Source organism: Phocoena phocoena, chromosome 2 (assembly GCF_963924675.1).
Source record: "Phocoena phocoena chromosome 2, mPhoPho1.1, whole genome shotgun sequence".
NCBI lineage: Eukaryota > Metazoa > Chordata > Mammalia > Artiodactyla > Phocoenidae > Phocoena > Phocoena phocoena.
In genome coordinates, this window is record NC_089220.1 from 119,391,419 (window position 1) to 119,415,813 (window position 24,395).

General features: G+C 41.2%; 1 protein-coding gene across 1 annotated transcript in view; it reads right to left on the reverse strand.

The window, feature by feature from the left end:
- Positions 1-24,107, reverse strand: part of CHRNA5 (cholinergic receptor nicotinic alpha 5 subunit) — a 59,934-nt gene extending 35,827 nt beyond the window's left edge. The window contains exon 1 of the mRNA XM_065872588.1: positions 23,806-24,107. Within this exon, the coding sequence (XP_065728660.1) occupies positions 23,806-23,932 (127 nt within the window). The 5' untranslated portion in view covers positions 23,933-24,107. The remainder of the gene's footprint in view (positions 1-23,805) is intronic.
- Positions 24,108-24,395: the final 288 nt, after the last annotated feature.

Consider the following 24,395-nt stretch of genomic DNA (forward strand, 5'->3'; position numbering starts at 1 on the left):
TTTGTATGGAAACACAAAGGACCCCGAATAGCCAAAGCAATCTTGAGAAAGAAAAATGCAGCTGGAGGAATCGGGCTCCCAGACTTCAGACTATACTACAAAGCTATAGTAATCAAGACAGTATAGTACTGGCACTAAAACAGAACTATAGATCAATGGAACAGGATAGAAAGCCCAGAGATAAACCCACGCACATATGGTCACCTTATTTTTGATAAAAGAGGCAAGAATATACAGTGGAGAAAAGACAGCCTCTTTAGTAAGTGGTGCTAGGAAAACTGGACAGCTACATATAAAAGAATGGAATTAGAACACTCCCTAACACCATACACAAAAATAAACTTAAAGTGGATTAAAGACCTAAATGTTAGGCCAGACAGTATAAAACTCTTAGAGGAAAAAATAGGCAGAACACTCTTTGACATAAATCACAGCAAGACCCCTTTTGACCTACCTTCTAGAGAAACAGAAATAAAAACAAACAAATGCGCCCTAATGAAACTTCAAAGCTTTTGCACAGCAAAGGAAACCATAAAGACAGAAAGACAAGCCTCAGAATGGGAGAAAATATTTGTAAACAAAGCAACTGACGAAGGATTTATCTCCAAATTTTACAAGCAGCTCATGTAGCTCAATATCAATAAAACAAACAACCCAATCCAAAAATGGACAGAGACCTAAATAGACATTTCTCCAAAGACGATATACAGATTGCCACCAAACACATGAAAGGATGCTCAACATTCCTAATCATTAGAGAAATGCAAATCAAAACTACAGTGAGGTATCACCTCACACCAGTCAGAATGGCCATCATCAAAAAATCTACAAACAGGGGGACAAGGGGAAGATGGCGGAAGAGTAAGACGCGGAGATCACCTTCCTCCCCACAGATACACCAAAAATACATCTACACGTGGAACAACTCCTACAGAACACCTACTGAACGCTGGCAGAAGACCTCAGACCTCCCAAAAGTCAAGAAACTCCCCACGTACCTGGGTAGGGCAAAAGAAAAAAGAGACAAAAGAATAGGGATGGGACCTGCACCAGTGGGAGGGAGCTGTGAAGGAGGAAAGGTTTCCACACACTAGGAAGCCCCTTCGCGGGCGGAGACTGCGGGTGGCGGAGGGGGAAAGCTTCGGGGCCGCAGAGGAGAGCACAGCAACAGGGGTGCAGAGGGCAAAACGGAGAGATCTCTGCACAGAGGATTGCTGCCGACTGGCACTCACCAGCCCGAGAGGCTTGTCTGCTCACCCACCGGGCCGGGCGGGGCTGGGAGCTGAGGCTCGGGCTTCGGTCCGAGCGCAGGGAGAGGACTGAGGTTGGCGGAGTGAACACAGCCTGCAGGGGGTTAGTGTACCACGGCTAGCCGGGAGGGAGTCAGGGGAAAAGTGTGGACCTGCCAAAGAGGCAAGAGACTTTTTCTACACTCTTTGTTTCCTGGTGCGCAAGCAGAGGGGATTAAGAGCGCTGCTTAAAGGAGCTCTAGAGACGGGCGCGAGCCACGGCTAAAAGCGCGGACCCCAGAGACGGGCATGAGATGCTAAGGCTGCTGCTGCTGCCACCACCAAGAAGCCTGTGTGCGAGCACAGGTCACTGTCCACACCCCCTTCCAGGGAGCCTGTGCAGCCTGCCACTGCCAGGGTCCCGGGATCCAGGGACAACTTCCCCGGGAGAACGCACGGCACGCCTCAGGCTGGTGCAGTGTCACGCCGGCCTCTGCCGCCACAGGCCTGCCCCGCATTCTGTGCCTCTTCCTCCCACCCGGCCTGAGTGAGCCAGAGTCCCTGAAGCAGCTGCTCCTTTAACCCCCGTTCTGTCTGAGTGAAGAACAGACGCCCTCCGGCGACCTACACGCAAAGGCGGGGCCAAATCCAAAGCTGAACCCCAGGAGCTGTGCGAACAACGAAGAGAAAGGAAGATCTCTCCCAGCAGCCTCAGAAGCAGCTCCACAATCAACTTGATGTACCCTGCATCTGTGGAATAAATGAATAAACAACGAATCATCCCAAACTGAGGTGGACTTTGTGAGCAAGATTTGATTTTTTCCCCTTTTCCTCTTTTTGTGAGTGTGTATGTGTATGCCTCTGTGTGAGATTTTGTCTGTATAGCTTTGCTTCCACCATATGTCCTAGGGTTCTATCCGTCCGTTTTGTTTTTTTAATTTTTTTCTTAATAATTATTTCTATTTTAATAACTTTATTATATTTTATCTTACTTTATTTTATTTTACTTTATCTTCTTTCTTTCTTTTTTCCTTCCTTCCCTCCTTCCTTCCTTCCTCACTCCTTCCCTCCTTTCTTTCTTTCTTTCCTTCTTTCTCTTTCTTCCTCTTTCTTTCTTTCTTTCTTTCTACTTCTACTAATTCTTTCTACTTTTTCTCCCTTTTATCCTGAGCCGTGTGGATGAAAGGCTCTTGGTGCTGCAGCCAGGAGTCAGTGCTGTGCCTCTGACGTGGGAGAGCCAACTTCAGGACACTGGTCCACAAGAGACCTCCCAGCTCCACATAATATCAAACGGCGAAAATCTCCCAGAGATCTCCATCTCAACGCCAGTACCCAGCTTCACTCAACGACCAGCAAGCTACAGTGCTGGACACCCTATGCCAAACAACTAGCAAGACAGGAACACAACCCCACCCATTAGCAGAGAGGCTGCCTAAAATCATAATAAGTCCACAGACACCCCAAAACACACCACCAGATGTGGACCTGCCCACAAGACAAAATCCAGCCTCATCCACCAGAACACAGGCACTAGTCCCCTCCACCAGGAAGCCTACACAACCCACTGAACCAACCTAAGCCACTGGGGACAGACACCAAAAACAACGTGAACTACGAACCTGCAGCCTGCAAAAACGAAACCCCAAACACAGTAAGATAAGCAAAATGAAAAGATAGAAAAACACACAGCAGATGAAGGAGCAAGGTAAAAACCCACCAGACCTAACAAATAAAGAGGAAATATGCAGTCTACCTGAAAAAGAATTCAGAATAATGATAGTAAAGATGATCCAAAATCTTGGAAATAGAATAGACAAAATGCAAGAAACATTTAACAAGGACCTAGAAGAACTAAAGATGAAACAAACAACGATGAACAACACAATAAATGAAATTAAAAATACTCTAGATGGGATCAATAGCAGAATAACTGAGGCAGAAGAACGGATAAGTGACCTGGAAGATAAAATAGTGGAAATAACTACTGCAGAGCAGAATAAAGAAAAAAGAATGAAAAGAATCGAGGACAGTCTCAGAGACCTCTGGGACAACATTAAACGCACCAACATTCGAATTATAGGGGTTCCAGAAGAAGAAGAGAAAAAGAAAGGGACTGAGAAAATATTTGAAGAGATTATAGTTGAAAACTTCCCTAATATGGGAAAGGAAATACTCAACCAAGTCCAGGAAGCACAGAGAGTCCCATACAGGATAAATCCAAGGAGAAATACACCAAGACACATATTACTCAAACTGTCAAAAATTAAATACAAAGAAAACATATTAAAAGCACCAAGGGAAAAACAACAAATAACACACAAGGGAATCCCCATAAGGTTAACAACTGATCTTTCAGTAGAAACTCTGCAAGCCAGAAGGGAGCGGCAGGACATATTTAAAGTGATAAAGGGGAAAAAACTTACAACCAAGATTACTCTACCCAGCAAGGATCTCATTCAGATTTGATGGAAAAATTAAAACCTTTACAGACAAGCAAAATCTGAGAGACTTCAGCACCACCAGACCAGCTTTACAACAAACGCTAAAGGAACTTCTCTAGGCAAGAAACACAGGAGAAGGAAAAGACCTACAATAACGAACCCAAAACAATTAAGAAAACGGGAATAGAAACATACATATCGATAATTACCTTAAATGTAAATGGACTAAATGCTCCCACCAAAAGACACAGACTGGCTGAATGGATACAAAAACAAGACCCATATATATGCTGTCTACAAGAGACCCACTTCAGACCTAGGGACACATACAGACTGAAAGTGAGGGGATGGAAAAACTTATTCCATGCAAATGGAAATCAAAAGAAAGCTGGAGTAGCAATTCTCATATCAGACAAAATAGACTTTAAAATAAAGACTATTACAAGAGACAAAGAAGGACACTACATAGTGATCAAGGGATTGATCCAAGAAGAAGATATAAGAATTGTAAATATTTACACACCCAACATAGGAGCCCCTCAATACATAAGGCAAATACTAACAGCCATAAAAGGGGAAATCGACAGTTAACACATTCATAGTAGAGGACTTTAACACCCCACTTTCACCAATGGACAGATCATTCAAACTGAAAATAAATAAGGAATCACAAGCTTTAAAGGATACATTAAACAAGATGGACTTAATTGATATTTATAGGACATTCCATCCAAAAACAACAGAATACACACTTTCCTGAAGTGCTCATGGAACATTCTCCAGGATAGATCATAGCTTGGGTCACAAATCAAGCGTTGGTAAATTTAAGAAAATTGAAATTGTATCAAGTATCTTTTCCGACCACAACGCTATGAGACTAGATATCAATTACAGGAAAAGATCTGTAAAAAATACAAACACATGGAGGCTAAACAATACACTACTTAATAACGAAGTGATCACTGAAGAAATCAAAGAGGAAATAAAAAAATATCTAGAAACAAATGAAAATGGGGACACGACGACCCAAAACCTATGGGATGCAGCAAAAGCAGTTCTAAGAGGGAAGTTTATAGCAATACAATCCTACTTTAAGAAACAGGAAACATCTCGAATAAACAACCTAACCTTGCACCTAAAGCAATTAGAGAAAGAAGAACAAAAAACCCCCAAAGTTAGCAGAAGGAAAGAAATCATAAAAATCAGATCAGAAATAAATGAAAAAGAAATGCAGGAAATGAGAGCAAAGATCAATAAAACTAAAAGCTGGTTATTTGAGAAGATAAACAAAATTGATAAACCATTAGTCACACTCATCAAGAAAAAACGGAAGAAGTCTCAAATCAAAGAATTAGAAATGAAAAAGGAGAAGTAACAACTGACACTGCAGAAATACAAAAGATCATGAGAGATTACTACAAGCAACTGTATGCTAATAAAATGGACAACCTAGAAGAAATGGACAAATTCCTAGAAAAGCACAACCTTCCAAGACTGAACCAGGAAGAAATAGAAAATATAAACCGACCAATCACAAGTACTGAAATTGAGACTGTGATTAAAAATCTTCCAACAAACAAAAGCCCAGGAACAGATGGCTTCACAGGCGAATTCTAACAAACATTTACAGAAGAGCTAACACCTATCCTTCTCAAACTCTTCCAAAATATAACAGAGGGAGGAACACTCCCAAACTCATGCTACGAGGCCACCATCACCTTGATACCAAAACCAGACAAGGATGACACAAAGAAAGAAAACTACAGGCCAATATCACTGATGAACATAGATGCAAAAATTCTCAACAAAATACTAGCAAACAAAATCCAACAGCACATTAAAAGGATCATACACCATGATCAAGTGGGGTTTATTCCAGGAATGCAAGTATTCTTCAATATATGCAAATCAATCGATGTGATAAACCATATTAACAAATTGAAGGATAAAAACCATATGATCATCTCAATAGATGCTGAGAAAGCTTTCAACAAAATTCAACACCCATTCTTGATAAAAATCCTGCAGAAAGTAGGCATAGAGGGAACTTTCCTCAACCTAATAAAGGCCATATATGACAAACCCACAGCAAACATCGTCCTCAATGGTGAAAAACTGAAAGCATTTCTACTAAGATCAGGAACAAGACAAGGTTGCCCACTCTCACCACTCTTATTCAACATAGTTGTGGACGTTTTAGCCACAGCAGTCAGAGAAGAAAAGGAAATAAAAGGAATCCAAATTGGAAAAGAAGAGGTAAAGCTGTCACTGTTTGAAGATGACATGATACTATACATAGAGAATCCTAAAGATGCTACCAGCAAACTACTAGAGCTAATCAATGAATTTGGTAAGGTAGCAGGATACAAAATTAATGCACAGAAATCTCTGGCATTCCTATACGCTAATGATGAAAAATCTGAAAGTGAAATCAAGAAAATACTCCCATTTACCAATGCAACAAAAAGAAAAAAATATCTAGGAATAAACCTACCTAAGGAGACAAACGACCTGTATGCAGAAAATTATAAGACACTGATGAAAGAAATTAAAGATGATACAAATAGATGGAGAGATATACCATGTTCTTGGATCGGAAGAATCAACATTGTGAAAATGACTATACTACCCAAAGCAATCTACAGATTTAATGCAAGCCCTATCAAACTACCAGTGGCATTTTTCACAGAACTAGAACAAAAAACTTCACAATTTGTATGGAAACACAAAAGACCCCAAATAGCCAAAGCAATCTTGACAACAAAAAACGGAGCTGGAGGAATCAGGATCCTGGACTTCAGACTATACTACAAAGCTACCCTAACCAAGACAGTGTGGTACTGGTACAAAAATAGAAAGACAGATCAATGGAACAGGATAGAAAGCCCAGAGATAAACCCACGCACATATGGTCACCTTATCTTTGATAAAGGAGGTAGGAATGTACAGTGGAGAAAGGACAGCCTCTTCAATAAGTGGTGCTGGGAAAACTGGACAGGTACATGTAAAAGTATGAGATTAGATCACTCCCTAATACCATACACAAAAATAAGCTCAAAATGGATTAAAGACCTAAATGTAAGGCCAGAAACTATCAAACTCTTAGAGGAAAACATAGGCAGAACACTCTATGACATAAATCACAGCAAGATTCTTTTTGACCCACCTCCTAGACAAATGGAAATAAAAACAAAAATAAACAAATGGGACCTAATGAAACTTAAAAGCTTTTGCACAGCAAAGGAAACCATAACCAAGACCAAAAGACAACCCTCAGAATGGGAGAAAATATTTGCAAATGAAGCAACTGACAAGGGATTAATTTCCAAAATTTACAAGCAGCTCATGCAGCTCAATAACAAAATAACAAACAACCCAATCCAAAAATGGGCAGAAGACCTAAATAGACATTTCTCCAAAGAAGATATACAGACTGCCAACAAACACATGAAAGAATGCTCAACATCATTAATCATTAGAGAAATGCAAATCAAAACTACAATGAGATATCATCTCACACCAGTCAGAATGGCCATCATCAAAAAATCTAGAAACAATAAATGCTGGAGAGGGTGTGGAGAAAAGGGAACACTTGCACTGCTGGTGGGAATGTGAATTGGTACAGCCACTATGGAGAACAGTATGGAGGTTCCTTAAAAAACTACAGATAGAACTACCATATGACCCAGCAATCCCACGACTGGGCATATACCCTGAGAAAACCATAATTCAATAAGAGTCATGTACCAAAATGTTCATTGCAGCTCGATTTACAATAGCCCAGAGATGGAAACAACCTAAGGGCCCATCATCAGATGAATGGATAAAGAAGATGTGGCACATATATACAATGGAATATTACTCAGCCATAAAAAGAAATGATATTGAGCTATTTGTAATGAGGTGGATAGACCTTGAGTCTGTCATACAGAGTGAAGTAACTCAGAAAGAGAAAGACAAATACCGTATGCTAACACATATATATGGAATTTAAGAAAACAAAATGTCATGAAGAACATAGGGGTAAGACAGGAATAAAGACACAGACCTACTAGAGAATGGACTTGAGGATATGGGGAGGGGGAAGGGTAAGCTGGGACAAAGCGAGAGAGAGGCATGGACATATATACACTACCAAATGTAAGGTAGATAGCTAGTGGGAAGCAGCTGCATAGCACAGGGAGATCAGCTCGGTGCTTTGTGACCACCTGGAGGGGTGGGATAGGGAGGGTGGGAGGGAGAGAGACGCAAGAGGGAAGAGATATGGGAACATATGTATATGTATAACTGATTCACTTTGTTATAAAGCAGAAACTAACACACCATTGTAAAGCAATTATACGCTAATAAAGATGTAAAAAAAAATCTACAAACAATAAATGCTGGAGAGGGTTTGGAGAAAAGGGAACCCTCTTGCACTGTTGGTGGGAAGTAAATTGATACAGCCACTATGGAGAACAGTATGGAGGTTCCTTAAGAAACTAAAAATAGAACTACCAAACAACCCAGCAATCCCACTACTGGGCATATACCCTGAGAAAACCATAATTCAAAAAGAATCATACACCACAGTATTCACTGCAGCTCTATTTAGAATAGCCAGGACATGGAAGCAACCTAACTGTCCATCAACAGATGAAGGGATAAAGAAGATGTGGCACACATACACAATGAAATATTACTCAGCCATAAAAAGAAATGAAATTGGGTTATTTGCAGTGAGGTGGGTGGACCTAGAGTCTGTCATACAGAGTGACATAAGTCAGAAAGAGAAACAAATACTGCATGCTAACACATATATATGGAATCTAAAAAAAAAAAGAAAATGGTTCTGAAGAACCTAGGGGCAGGACAGGAATAAAGACACAGAAGTAGAGAATGGACGTGAGGACACTGGAAGGGGAAGCGGAAGCTGGAATGAAGTGAGAGTGGCATGTGCATATATACACTACCAAATGTAAAACAGACAGCTAGTGGGAAGTAGCCACATAGCACAGGAGATCAGCTCGGTGCTTTGTGACCACCTAGAGGGGTGGGATAGGGAGGAAGGTGGGTGGGAGATGGAAGAGGGAGGAGATATGGGGATATATGTATTTGTATAGCTGATTCACTTTGTTATACAGCAGACACTAACACACCATTGTAAAGCAATTATACTTCAATAAAGATGTTAAAAAAATAATAATACGAAACAGTCTCTTTGCAATCAACCTTTGGAAAGGGACAAAATATTTGAAAATCATATATCTGATAAAGAGATAATATCCAGAATATGTAAAGAACCCCTACAACTCAACAAGAACAAAACCCCCAAATAACCAAATTAAAAAATCGGCCAAGGACTTGAATACACATTTCTCCAAAGATGACATTAAAATGACTAACAAGCATATGAAAAGATGTTCAACATCACTAATCATTAGAGAAATGTAAATGAAAAATCACAAGATGGGGACTTCTCTGTGGCAGAGTGGTTAAGAATCTGCCTGCCAATGCAGGGGACATGGGTTTGATCCCTGTTAAGGGAAGATCCAACATGCCACGGAGCAACTAAGCCCATGTGCCACAACTACTGAAGCCTGCGGGCTCTAGGGCCCATGTGCCGTAACTACTGAGGCCGCATGCTGCAACTACTGAAGCCCACGCGCCTAAAGCCCGTGCTCTGCAACAAGAGAAGCCACCGCAATGAGAAGCCTGCGCACTGCAACGAAGAGTGGCCCCTGCCTGCCCCAGCTAGAGAAAGCCCATGTGCAGCAATGAAGACTCAACACAGCCAAAAAAAAAAAAGATAGCTACACCATCTTTAAAAGAAAAATCACAAGATATCCCCTCAAACCCAGTAAGATGGCTACTATTAAACAAACAGAAAGTAGCAAGTGCTGGCAAGGATGTAGAGAAGTTAGAACCCTTGTACAGCATTGGTAGGAATGTAAAATGGTACAGCTGCTGTGGAAAACAATATGTCAGTTCCTCAAAAAATTAAAAATAGAATTACATATGATCCACAAAATCCAATTCTGAGTATATTTCCCAAAGAACTGAAATCAGGATTTTAAAGAGATATATTAGCACATCCATGTACATAGCAGCTTTATTTACAAGAGGTATAAGCAACACAAATGTCCATCTATAGATGAATGGATAAACAAAATGTGATATATACACAGAATGGAATATTATTCAGCCTTAAAAAAGGAAGGAAATTCTGATACAGGCTACAACATGGGTGAACCTTGAGGACATTACGCTGAGTGAAATAGGCTAGTCACAGAAAGACAAATACTGCATGATTCCATTTACATTAGGTATCTAAAGTAGTCAAACTCACAGAAACAGAAAGTAGAATGTGGTTCCCCAGGCCTGGGGGAAGAAAGAAATGGAAAGTTGTTCAATGGGCATAGAGCTTCAGCTCTGCAAGATGAAGAAGTTCTGGTGATCTGTTGCACAACAATGTGAATATACTTAATATTACTGAACTTAAAAATGGTTAAGATGGTAAATTTTATGCTATGTATTTTTGAAACCACCATTAAAGTTTTTAATTATTAAAAAAAACTACAATTGAAACTATCACCCACAGAGATGGCATCTGAAATTTCAACAACAAAACAAGGAGTTTGTAATACGTTTTATCAAATAAAAACTTGAACTGAACAAAACACAGCAAAAGGCTTCAGGATTTTCATGAGGTATTGTTAAAGGGAAAAAAGGGATAGAAAAGAGACTATAATGTAATCCTACTTTTGTAAAATAATTAATTATTAAAATCTATCTATATCTATCTACCTATATAATTATATACGCCTGAGGAAAATTATGGCATTTTGCATTACTAAATCAACAAGGGTAATTAACAAGGGTTATATGGGGGGATATTCATGTGGGTTAGGGAAGGAGGGAGAGAGAAGAAATGGGAAAGGGAGGGTACAAAAAAGGAAAGGGGGAAAATACCACACTCAATGAAAAAAATAATTCTCAAGTAGCCACACTCCTCAGATAGGCTACAAGTTTCTTATACTTTCCCACATCTCAGTGTGTGTTCAGCACACAGGAAGACTGCTGACATTAGGTAAAGTTTTGACATTACTTAGTTATTGGAATAAAAGTGAAAAAAATATATATATTATTATTTTTTTGTAGAGGGAAGGATTATTTATTTATTTATTTTTGGCTGTGTTGGGTCTTCATTTCGTGCGAGGGCTTTCTCTAGTTGCGGCAAGCGGGGTCCACTCTTCATCGCGGTGCGGGGGCCACTCTTCACCGTGGTGTGCGGGCCTTTCACTATCGCGGCCTCTCTTGTTGTGGGGCACAGGCTCCAGATGCGCAGGCTCAGTAATTGTGGCTCACGGGCCTAGTTGCTCCGTGGCATGTGGGATCTTCCCATACCAGGGCTCGAACCCGTGTCCCCTGCACTGGCAGGCAGATTCTCAACCACTGCGCCACCAGGGAAGCCCCATGAAAAACTATTTTTATATAAGAACTGGACCTTAGTAGTAAGGTGGATGGTGCTATCATCTTTCACCATCTATCTTTGTGATTGGTGCTTGAGCCATAGGTCAGGTCCCTTGGTTAACTGATTTTTTTTTTTTTTTTTTCCGGTACGCGGGCCTCTCACTGTTGTGGCCTCTCCCGTTGTGGAGCACAGGCTCCGGACGCGCAGGCTCAGAGGCCGTGGCTCACGGGCCCAGCCGCTGCGCGGCATGTGGGATCTTCCCGGACCGGGGCACGAACCCGTGTCCCCTGCATCGGCAGGCAGACTCTCAACCACTGCACCACCAGGGAAGCCCGGTTAACTGACTTCTTATTTTTCATTTCTACTAGTTAAGAAAATCCTAGCTCTCAGGAATGGCAGCAAGCATTGGGAGATCTGGAAATTCAACTTAAACAGGGACCTGGGGACTTCCCTGGTGGTCCAGTGGTTAAGACTCTACACTCCCAATGCAGGGGGCCCAGGTTCGACCCCCTGGTCAGGGAACTAGACCCCACATACCACAACTAAAAGATCCTGCATGCTGCAATGAAGGTCTGGCACACAGCAAAGAAGATCCCGCGTGCCGCAACTAAGACAAGGCACAGCCAAATAAATAAATAAATATTAAAAAAAACAGGGAACTGAAAAAAAACCTTGAGTGCTGCATCATATGGGCTTTATACGGGCTTCTATCCAAGTGTCCTTCAAGCCCAGTCCCTTCACCCTGAGTCCTACTGACTTTTTCTCCTGTCCATCTCTTATGTCTTTTCCCCCTCCGCAAGCCCAAGGAATTATTTCCTCCTATCAAGGAAAAGCTGTGCTCTAACATTACGTAGCCTATGCTAAGCTGCCCTCTACGGTCCAAGTTTTTGAAACTGAAAAAGGCAAAAATGAACTCTTAGACCCACTGTCTGCTGGCACATCATGTTCCTTCTCTGAAGTATGAGCACAGAATTAGCTAGCTTGAGCAGGTAGGGGGAAGAGCCAAGAGGTAAAAGGAAAAACCAGGAACAACATAAAGAGGGCATTAATATTTCAAAAATATTATCTTGTCACATTGACATCCTCAAAACTAAATTTGATAGATCACTTCTAACTATTCAAGATATGACTGTACCAAGGAGCTATGCTACTTGAGAACATCAGAAATCAGAAAAAATGGCATTATTAATGTCATGAAAAAAATGTTTCTCTCAAATCCCACAAGTTTAAGAACTCATGTGTGCACTTTTCCCCTTGAGAACCAGGACAGTGCAATGCAGAAAAGCAGAGGCTTACACAGAGTGCCCATTTCTTCATGCACCAGGCTGAAAGACACGCCTGTGCCTGTGATCTGCTCTTATTCACAACTGTTTAATATCTCCTTCAACACTGAACTGAGATCAGGAAGCATGCTGTCCCCACCAGCTGCTCTCTGTGAATGAAAGTGCAGGACCCGGCCACGCCGTGCAACACCGCTTACTTGCAGAGCTACACCCTTCCCTGCTGCCCACAGACTTGGTGCTGTCAGAGCTGTTCTCAACACACTTTTGCAGTCTACATCAGAGATCACAAAAGGATCCAAAAGAAATTTAAAATCTCTTCTTCTGTAACCTGAGTCCCCAGGGATAAAAATAAAATGTCACCCGGCACACCTCCCTCATACATAACAGGCATAAACCAGAGGGTGATTCGTGCTCTGCATTTAGTGGTTTTGTCTAACCAAAAAGCAAAATACCAGAAAGCACACAAGTGATAGTAATAGCTCTTCCACTTGGCATGCTATTAACACCATGCGACAGGGCTTCCCTGGTGGCGCAGTGCTTGAGAGTCCACCTGCCGATGCAGGGGACACGGGTTCGTGCCCCGGTCTGGGAGGTTCCCACATGCCGCGGAGCAGCTGGGCCCGTGAGCCATGGCCGCTGAGCCTGCGTGTCCGGAGCCCGTGCTCCACAACAGGAGAGGCCACAACAGTGAGAGAGGCCCGTGTACCACAAAAAAAAAAATACCATGCGACATCTAGCACTGTCATTTATTAATTAATTTATTTATAATAAATTTATTTATTTTTGGCTGCACTGGGTCTTTGTTGCTGTGCGCGGGCTTTCTCTAGGTGCGGCGAGTGGAGGTTACTATTTGTCGCGGTGCGCGGACTTCTCATTGCGGTGGCTTCTCTTGTTGCAGAGCACGGGCTCTAGGTACCCGGTCTTCAGTGGTTGTGGCTTGCGGGCTCTAGAGTGCAGGATCAGTGCTTGGGGCACACAGGCCTAGCTGCTTTGCAGCATGTGGGATCTTCCCAGACCAGGGCTCGAACCCGTGTCCCCTGCACTGGCAGGCGGATTTCCGACCACTGTGCCACCAGGGAAGTCCCTAGCACTGTTATTTAATAAAGGGACTTTAGTAATAGTCACTCTGCTTTCTCTTCTAGCAGAATAACTTGTGCCTGGCTTCACAAGCTGCTTACCACTAGCAGGCCTTAAAGCCCTTTTGGGCGCATGGAACTCATTCTACTCTGAATGTCGTCTCTGGGATCTCGGCCTCTTCAGCAAAAAAGTTCATCAATTTTGTACTGTAAAGTTATTTTATATTTATTCAAGAAAATAACTGGTTCACCAGAGAGGCTGCTATCCTTTGAAAATGTCACAAATGCTTTCCGGGCTGCCATTATTTGACAAAGTTTCACAATAAAATAACCCCTGGGTACTGGGGAATGGATTACTGATAGGGTGAAATCTGATTGCCAGCTAATCATTGTTTTGCTTTCCTTTGCGGGGAGTACATGTGAAATCACCATATCTGCAGATACATTTGTCCCAACACGTATAGATTTATACTCTGTACACACACTACATTATAGCAGAATTCTGAATTGTACATTACTATTCATCATCATTATTTTCGAGTCACTCATCCATTTTTAAAAAATGGAATATAATGCAATAGCTAATGTCAGTAACTACCTTTAAATTACATGAAGCCTAGCGAAACTCCACAAGGTTATTAACATGTTAGCAAGGACAATTCGTTACATATACATTCTTTAAAAATGCAAACATTAAGAACACAATGGCACACACATCTTTAAAAAAACACAATTAATCTTACATTTCAAGTATGTAAAATGTATGCAAAAAATATTATTCCAGCGCTGACCACCTGATAGACCTCAGGGATGCTTTGCGTTTTCAGGACACACTTTCAGAAACACCCATCAAGCATAGTCTTTCAGAAACTACTGGCTTAAGCACATCTAATCCTTACTTTGGCAGGGAATTTTTTGGGGGTACCCAACAATTACTTTTAGTAATTTTTCAGGAGGCTTATGAAATTGCACTCAACAAGGCAGATTCTAGAAATTCTACTCTAGTTCTCCATTTATTTACAACAGAGAATCCCAAAAGGTCATTTCGAAGGGTACAACAACTAAAATAAGCTTAAGGAAAAAGAGAGATTGCTTTCATGGAATCTGTACCTCCTGTACAGACCTCTCCTCTCGGTCCACACCTGAATACCCACTTCCCAAAAAAATTTCAAGTCATTTAGTGAAACCACACATAGTTTCAAAAAAATGTAATCTCGCTCATTAATTTTAGTATGAAGAGGAAGGGACATAGAACCACAAAGCTGAAAGCTTTAATTTGAATACTCAGCACCACTAGTTACCTGTTAACCTCCATATGTCACAGTTCTCTAATCTATATGAAATCAACATGCGCAAAACCAAATTCATGATCTTCCCCAAAATGGTCCCCTGATGGTGTCCCCCATCACAGTGAGTGGTCCCAGCATCTGCCTAGTTCCACAACTTAAAAACCTAGGAGTCATCTTTCATACCACCTGTATTGCCAATCCACAAGGAAACTATTGATTTCACCTCCTAAATATTTCTCAAATCCATCCATTTCTTAACAGCTTCATGGCCACCATCCTAGCACATGCTATCTGCAACTCTCATCAGGACAAGGGCAAGCGTACTGCCCTAAGTGGTGGCCACGCAATTTCTTAGCCCCCTCCAATTGGTTCTCTGCACTGATACACAAGTGATCTTTTCAAAACACAAAGCTGATATTACACCCTGGCTTAAAATCCTTCTGTAGTATTCCATTAAGATAGACCAAAATCCTTAAGGCCAAACGCTGCCCGATCTGTCCCCTGTAGCCTCTCCCCTTTGCTCTCTCCAGCTACATGGCCAGTTCAGCTTCTCAAACACACAACACTATTCCCTCCTGTAAGGAGTGCTCTTCTTCCCTTCTGAGGTGTCCTCCCTCCCCTTCACCTAGCTAACTCCTACTCATCCTTCAAATCTCAACTTCTTCAGGACTCTGTCCTGCCCCCAAAGTCTCCATTAGGTTCCTCTGCAGAGAACCATGTTCCTTATCTGGGGTGTAATTATACAATCTTGGATGTATCTGATTAAAGTCTGTCTTCCCCACTGTGGTGGAAACTAATGGCAGCAGGTAATGTGTTTTATTCACCATCATAACCCCATCACCCAACAACATACTGGCACATAGTAGATGCTCCATTTGTTGAATGAATATATGAATGGGTAAAGGGGTCAGTACCATCTGATGATTCCCATTTATCTGTAATAATTCAGAATTTCATCATTGGCTGTGAAAGCAACTGTCACAAGAGATACACAATTTTGCTGTTAAGGATTACGAGTCACTAGACAGCTTCTTGAAGTTAGAGAGACCTTGTCTTACTCAGATTTGAATATGAAGAGAGTTAATATAACATACTGGCTAAGAACTCAGGATTTTAAGTCCACAGGTTGGCTTCTATCTAGCCTCTAATAATTACTGTCTGACCTGAAGGCAAGTTACCTAACCTCTTGGCATATTAGTTTTTTCATCAGTAAAACTGGTCTAAAACAATACCTACCTAATAAGGTTATTGTGAGGATTAAATAAAATTGTTCCTATAAATGCCCCCACAAGGTCATTCTTATTAGTCCATAAATGATTGCTAAAGTAATGATACCTGATAGACCTCAAAAGGCAAACACACAAAAATATTACCACAAAAGCAATCACTGCCTGCAGAGCTACTGATTTCTACCTAAAACTTCCACGATAGCCCAAGAAAGATCATCTACCTACAGATTAATCTAGACAACAGGACCTTGCAAAAAAAGAGAAGGAAGAACATAACATGTCTGTGGCATCGGGCACTCTTAACACAGTGCAATGACAGTTCAGTGAATAGCTCTCCTCAAGTCTATATCCTTCACAGCTAATAACAATAAGTAGAATACCAACCTACTAACAGCACATAAATCACATATCTCAGAAAAACAAAGAGAACCAAACTGTGAAGCACACTGAAAATAGGACAAGAACAACAAAAATAATTAATGGGCAATTCTTCTGAAGTAGTTAAAAATACAAGAGAAAAACTAAATTGAATACGTAAAAAGTGCATATATATATACTGCCATTAACTCTGAGAAATTTAAATTTGGGTTTTACAAATCCATTTGTAACTCCAAGTATCATTACTCTGGTATTGTCTCAGGTTTGAGGAATTAAAAGAATGACTTACCGAAGAAATTTCACTTTTAAGTCACTTACTGAAACCACATATATTTTCAAAGAAATGTAACATTGATCCTTAATTTTAGTATGATGATTAAGAAACGGCACAAAACCGCAAAGCTGAAAACCATAATTTGAACACTCGGCACCACTAAATAGGTGTTAAATTCCATATGTCCCCATTTTCTTTTCTTTTTCTTTAATATTTACTTATTTATTTATTTGGTTGCACTGGGTCTTAGTTGCGGCTTACGGGCTCCTTAGTTGCATCCAGTGGGCTCGTTAGATGTGGCATGCAAACTCTTAGTTCTAGCATGCATGTGGAATCTAGTTCCCTGACCAGGGATCGAAACTGGGCCCCTTGTATTGGGAGCGCAAACTCTTAACCACTGTGCCACCAGGGAATTCCCCCCATTTTCTAATTTACAGAAATAAGGATATCTGTTGGCAAAATGTTGAAAACTGTTAAATGGCAAGAACTCTTCAGTTTGTTTTACTTGAGGATTTTTGTGTATGTTTGAGTTTTTCCACTATAAAACATTAATAAAAAGGATAACTTCTGCTTTGTTGCCTCACTGTTATGCGGAAAAAATGAAAAAGTACATTATCTCACTATGTCAGGTAGTGTCTAAGGTAGTTTAAAACTCTTTTTAAAGTTTGTTCCACTAAATTCGGTAGGTAGCTAAATAGATAAGGATTTTTAAAACCAATTCTAGGAAGATAAGACACAATAGTGTCCTCTACTGGCATTCTTCCATGAAGAATCATCATTTTCTTACCAAAAAGTATTGAAAAAAGTCAGCCAAGGTGTTCTGCAGCTAAATATGAATAATAGTAGTCCTTTGCCAATCTTTAGATAAAGATAAATTAACAGACAACACCTGCTATAATTTTAAGTTTTTTCCATAAATTCTTCTTAAATCTTTAGCATCTGCTACAACCTGAGTATATTAGAGCCTAACATGTAATACCTAGTTTAGCTCATTCATTCATTCAACAATTGTTGAGTGCCTACTTCCCATGCCAGCCTCTGTTAGGTGCTAGAGGTAAAGCAGAAAACTCTGGTGCCTGCCTTCCTGGGGACAAGTTTGCATATTTATTTACTTTCATCATATCATAATTATAAACTGTATGGCTATGCCGAGAACACCTCACAATGTGAAGGGCACCCCCTGCATATGTGAACATAGCTGCAGCCCTGAAGTCTAACAAAGAATTTCTCAACTCAACACTATTGACAGTTTGGGTTAGATAGTTCTTTGTTACAGGGGGCTGTCCCATGCACTACAGGATGTTTGGCAGCATCCCTGGCTTCCATCCACTGCATATACCACCCCCTCAATGTGACAACCCAAAACATGGCCAAACATCGCCAAGTATCCCCTGGTGGTGGGGAGGGAAGGATGCACAAAACTGCCCCTGGTTGAGAGTCACTGGTCTAACAACAGTAGCTGGTAAGCAGCAGATGTAGAAGTAGAACCCAGATTTGTTTCTGTTCTCAGAATAATATTTAGGGACTTCCCTGGCCATCCAGTGGTTAAGACTTCGCCTTCCAATGCAGGGGGTGCGGCTTCAATCCCTGGTTGGGGAGCTAAGATCCCACTTGCCTCGTGGCCAAAAAACCAAAACATAAAAAACGGAAGCAATGTGGTAACAAATTCAGTAAAGACTTTTAAAATGGTCCACATTTTAAAAAATCTTAAGAAAAGTAATACTTTAATGACAAAAGTAATATATGATCATTGTCAAGATTCCAACCAAAAGCACATTAAGAGTAGGAAATCTCCCTCTCCTCCTATCTCCCTTCCTGCAAGGCTAACCACTGTTAAGTCTGTTGTGTACACATCTTAAAATACACACACACACACACACAGAGGAAGAACAAATGTTTTCTTTTTAACTTCTGTGGCTTGCTTCTGTCATTCAATTCTCTAGGTCAATGTACATCCATCCATCTCACTCTTTCTTCATAAGCCGCAAAGCGGTCTGGGTTATGGGTGTATCATAATTTATGTAAGCTTTCACCACTGGTAGGCATTTATACAGTCTTTAGTTTTTGGTTATTTCTAACCATGCTACAGTGGAAAAATGCTGTAGTTAACATCCTTGTACAAGGACTTCTATGGCACCAACCCGCAGGAGTAGAACTGCTGAGTCAAGGTATACATGTCGTAAATTTTGCTGGTTACTGCTAATAGTCTTCCTTTTCTCCTTTACAGGTCACCATAGGAAGAAATAACATAACGTATCTAAAAGGTTTGTAACAGTGACATATATTATATATACTCAATTCATAATTAAGGCATTCCTTGAGTAATCTTTCTCTACAAGTCTGCTTGTATGTTTTTTAAGTTAACAAAGTGTCTTGTATACCTTTTTTAAAGATCCTCTCTGCAGCAGTGCTAGGAGGGCTATTTTAAGCAATAGCAAGATAAAAAAGTGCATGTAACCAACCATTTTGTAAGTGAGAAGAAATGCATACTATATCCAACATTTTCAATGTGGCAAATAGGTATGCTTACCAGTCATTATTTTAAGTGTTACAGATGAAATGCAGAGGGTTTTTTTTTTCACTCTAGGATTTTCATTATATTTTCTATTGATTTTTATCACAGAATTATTGGATAAAGTTTCTCTGTAACGGATACGCTTTAGCAAATCTAATTTAACATCTTGCCCTCTCAGAACACTTGCAGTAAGAAAACGACCTTAGGCAGTGTTAAATTTAGGTCCAGTCAATAGTTTTCAAGAAGAGACAACTTGCACACTTTAAAAGTTTAAGCATCATCAGATTGAATAAATGCAGAATTCACTATTGTAATTTGACACCTCTCAACAGGCAATAAATATGTATTATGAGCTAGTATATTTACAGTGTCATGAACTAAAACACCCGATGGGACATGAAGTTGCCTCAGTTCACTATAGCCTGTGTGACCTTGACTAAGACTCTTGCAGGGCTTCCCTGGAGGCGCAGTGGTTACGAATCCGCCTGCCAATGCAGGGGACACGGGTTCGAGCCCTGGTCCAGGAAGATCCCACATGCCGCAGAGCAACGAAGCCCATGAGCCACAACTACTGAAGCCCGCGCCTAGAGCCCGTGCTCCACAACAAGAGAAGCCACCACACTGAGAAGCCTGTGCACCGCAACGAAGAGTAGCTCCCGCTCGCCACAACTAGAGAAAGCCCACACACAGCAACGAAGACCTAACGCAGCCAAAAATAAATAAGATGAAATGAACCTAAAAAAAAAAAAGGCTCTTGCAAATTTCCTCCTTAGGATTGTCCAAATATGAATGAATAGTGTGGACTGGAAGGAAACATGGAAATGGGAAGACAGCTCTATTTGTTAGGCTGGTGGGATAGTGCTTAGTTTCTATTGGCCTTATCCTGTTTGGGCTATAGTTCATTGTAAATTCTCTGTTTCCATAGGTACTATCACTGGATCCTCTTAAAAATCCATCCAATTCATATGAATGGGAAACTGTCTACAACCTTGCTACTCAAAGTGTGGTACTCTGACCAGCAGCATCTATATCACTTGGGGTCTTGTGAGAAATGCAGAACCTCAGGCCCCACCTCTGACCCAGTGCCTGCATTATAACAACATCCCCAGAGGATTCCTGTGCACGTTAAAGTTTGAGGAGCCCTGGTCTACAAGACTTAGAGCAGTGATTCTCAAGGGTGGGGGAAGAGGGAGACAATTTTGTCCCCAAAGGCCCATTTGACAATATCTGGAGGTATTTTTTGGTGGCTGCTACTGGCATCTTGTGGATAGAGGCCAAGCTTCCTGCCAAACAACCTACAGGCAAAGGACAATCTCCCATAACAAAGAAATATCCAGCCCCAAATGTCAGAGGTTGAGAAGCGCTGACTGAGAGGAAAAGCAGTTTTGCCCAACTCCATATATACACTGTTGATCGTAAAATAAAAAGAAATATCAGAAGTTCATATTGTCCTTTTTGTCAGAATTCAAATATTCATATTTAATTCCTATTTTTGTTGGTAAAAGTCTATATTTTATAATTCTTCTTTAGAAGAAAAGAACATGAGGTCACTGAATTAAACACAGGAGAAATAATATCATCCTTCCCCAAAATGGAAACAGAACATTTAAATTAAAATTTTAGTCACAGAGCAGACTGGTTTTATATTGTCATTATAAAATGATACCTATGCTGTTCTGGAGAGCAGTTTTCTAAAGAAACAAATTGTAAACTTTTTTCCAAAACTATTCCAGTATTTACCAACTCTCATCGTCAAGACATGCTTATTTAATATTAAACTTAAAATTACATCTGAAAGAATTTAATTGCAATTCTTAGGGGAGAAAAATAATGCTTTTAGAAGAAAAATGTTTTGTACTTAAATTACTGTGCTAAAAACTCATATCCTAATTATAAAAATTACTTACTAGATCTAATTTGTAGATTATAGGTTAAAAAATACCCTATTCTGAGAAATGACTGAAAACCTTTTCGAAGTTCCATCCATAAGCTACATTTACAAACTGGTCTGAAACGTTTCAGGAGATACACAAATAAAACCCTATCTTCCAGGTGCTTACTCTAGCTCATAAAGCATACTTAGTATTTGCAAGGAAACAAAAATAATTTTTAATTTCAAATTAAACTGCATGAAAAGTTTATATCCTTACATAAGGCATCCAGATACTCTTTTGGATATAATCATAACAAAAGTAGAGAGGACAGTCGCTATATGTGTATTTCTATTAGCTTCCTAAGATGTTAATGAAAATGACTAAAGGTGAGAAGAAAAAGAATCTTTCATAGCTCTCATTTTCTATGAAATAATTATTTTATTTTCCTTTGAATGAAACAGAACTCAGCCCCTACATATACTAATAATAAAGTTTCAACCACTGAAAATGTCACACAACTACACAGCTAAGAAATATAACTGACTAATGACTATCTAATTTCCATAAATCACTCTTGTAATCATGGTCAGGTCAGTTTAAAAGGCTCGTATTATCTTAATATACTAGGTTAATTATCTATACTTTAATACAGACAAAATTGCCTCCTGAGTATCTTTCACAGCTCTGTAACCTTCTACCAGCCAAATAAGTATGGCTGCTGGCAGACTAGACATTTTCTTTTCCTAGAGATTGGTTCACAGAAAACCACAAAGAAAAGTTATTAAGATCCTGAGATGAATATGAAAACAATAAAATGTAAATATAAAATTAATTATAGTTGGAAGGACCTGAAATCCATCTACTACCACCTTCTAATTTTAAAAATGGAGAACTAAAGGTTCAGCAAGGTCAAGCAATATGCCCAAGGAAACACAGCAAATTAATGGCAGGTCTCCCAATTCCAGACAGCACTTCAGCAGTTTTACACAAAAGCATATTAACAATTAGGAGCAAGTGTGCAATTCCATCATTCTTTCAACATCACTTTGTTCTTCAAATGATCACTTACTAAGAGCATCAGAATCTTGGCATTTTAGAGTCTGAGAGGGAAACTTTTCATGATCCCTCCTTTTACAGATGAGGAAACTGATATCCAGAGAGATCTTACTGTTCCATTCATTCATCCACAAACATTTACTGGACTGCTGCAATACGCTAGGTTTTAGAGATACAAAGATACACATAAGATCACAGTTCTTAAGGAGCTCATGTGGGACCAAGAGAAAAAAATATATAAATGTAATCCAACAAGATGGTTATTATAAGAGAGGTATTCACTAAGAAGAGTGGGGGCAGGAAGGAATTAATCAGCTCGGATTGTTTGGATATAACACTGTACACCAAGCAAGAACAGATAGCTATTTACACCATTTAATCTTGGCTACAATGTTTTATATTAAAACAGATGAAAGAAGTTCCACTTTCACCAAAAGGAGTAGAGACTACTGTTTTCTAGAGTGCCAGGCAGAGTGCCTGGCATTTCACACATATTATTTAATCCTGAAAATGACTCAGAGGTAAGCAGTATTATCCCCATTTTTCAAAGAAGGAGGACTGCTGAGACAAGCTTGTCCAAGTCAAGATACACCAGAGTTATAATTTGAACCCAGGTTTGCCTGGCTCCAAAATCACATTCCTTTCTTTCTGTTAAACTATGAATCTCTCTGCACAGGATTTATTTAAGTCATCCTCCACGATCTTTCTCTACAGTCTTCGTTAAGCAATACATCCTGCAATAAATAATTCTAGTCTTCAAGATTATCACTTCCTAGAATCAGGAATCAGAGCTTTAAAACCTTAAGGAAGGAAAGACAAGAAAAGGTTCTGCTTATACCCAAATAAAGTTTCCTCACTCATAAAAATTGAAATACTGGTGTAGTGAACTTCAGCTTTTACCTCTTGCTTAAAGGAGTCTTACTTTTTTCTATATTTAGATCACACCATAGGTGCTCCATAAATAGTAGTATTTTTCTTCAAGGTGTTGAGGGGGCAGACTCAAACTTTCTGAAGCTTTGAATTTTAAAAAGAACTAAGCATTTTCTTTTGTTGTTTCTATTCCTGTCCACAACATTTTGAAATAGAGAAGGCTGGGGAAAAGCTCTATTCCAAGATGCTAAGGAGGAATTTAGGATGCGAATGGTTAGTCCTCTGCCCAGCCTTCTACAGCTAACATGTTTCATCTTCGGGCAAAAGGGAAGATTTCAAATGCTAAGGGGCGAGTTGGGGAGGAGGAGGGGGCCAAGGGGTAGAAGATCAAATCCTAATCCCTAGTATTAAGTCCAAGGAGCCTTCATAGTTGCCTGTGAATAAAGTAACTACGTGGGAAGCCCAGCTGAAACCAAGAAAGGAAAGCCCTGCTGGATAACGACAGCATCTTTTATTGAAAAAGTTGTATCGAAGTACACAGCAGTCTCCAGTGATGCGGGTCACGGAACAAAATTCAAAGAAGCCTTTTCTCTGCATTTAAATGAACACATCTGAGCATTTAAACTGAAAGCTCACCCCAAGCCCCAGGAGAAAAATATAACCGCCCTCCGTATAACAAGATTTTCGGTGCGGGCCGCAGCCTCGCGGCTCTCCGGGCACCGCCGTGAAGCTGCCCCGGCCTCCCCGCGGTCCCCGCCCGGCGCACCCCGGCGGCCCTGAGCCCCGCCGCCCGCTCCGAGGACGAACCCACGGACCGCCCTTCGTCGCCCAGGCTCACCTCCGGGCACGCCGCCTCCCGCGCCCTCCGGACCCCAGCGCCCGGAGACCAGCTGAAAAACGAGGAGGAAGTGGAGCGGGCGGTGCCCGAGGCTGAGGACCCTGCGCTCCGACCCCCGCGCGGCCATCGCCCGGGACCCGCGCGGGAATGCAGGGAGCCGCCTCACGACGGCCGCGTGGGGAACGCGGACTCGAGGGACCGAGCCGGGAGTGTGGGTTGGAGCCAAAGGCTAGCAGCGGCTGCGGAGAGGCTGACCGCCTCCTCAGCTGGAGCCGGGGTAGCCTCCACTGCCCGCCGGATTTGGGCGGGCTCTGGGCGCGAGAAGAGGCTCAGGAAGCCTAGCCCCGCCCAAGCCCCGCCCCCGCCCCCTCTTGTTCCGCCCAGCCCCGACTCGTCGTCTCTGGCCCCGCCCCTCCTACTCATAGCCCCGCCTCCGTTCCGCCCAGTCGTTCCCCAGGCCCGGGTTTTGGCCCCACACTATCCATTCTAGCTCCGCCTTTTTCACACCTGGCCCCTCCTCACCACTCTGGTCCCGCCTCCAGGCCCGACACCTGGCGGGTGAGATGTTGGAGCTCAGAGTCCCAGGAAGG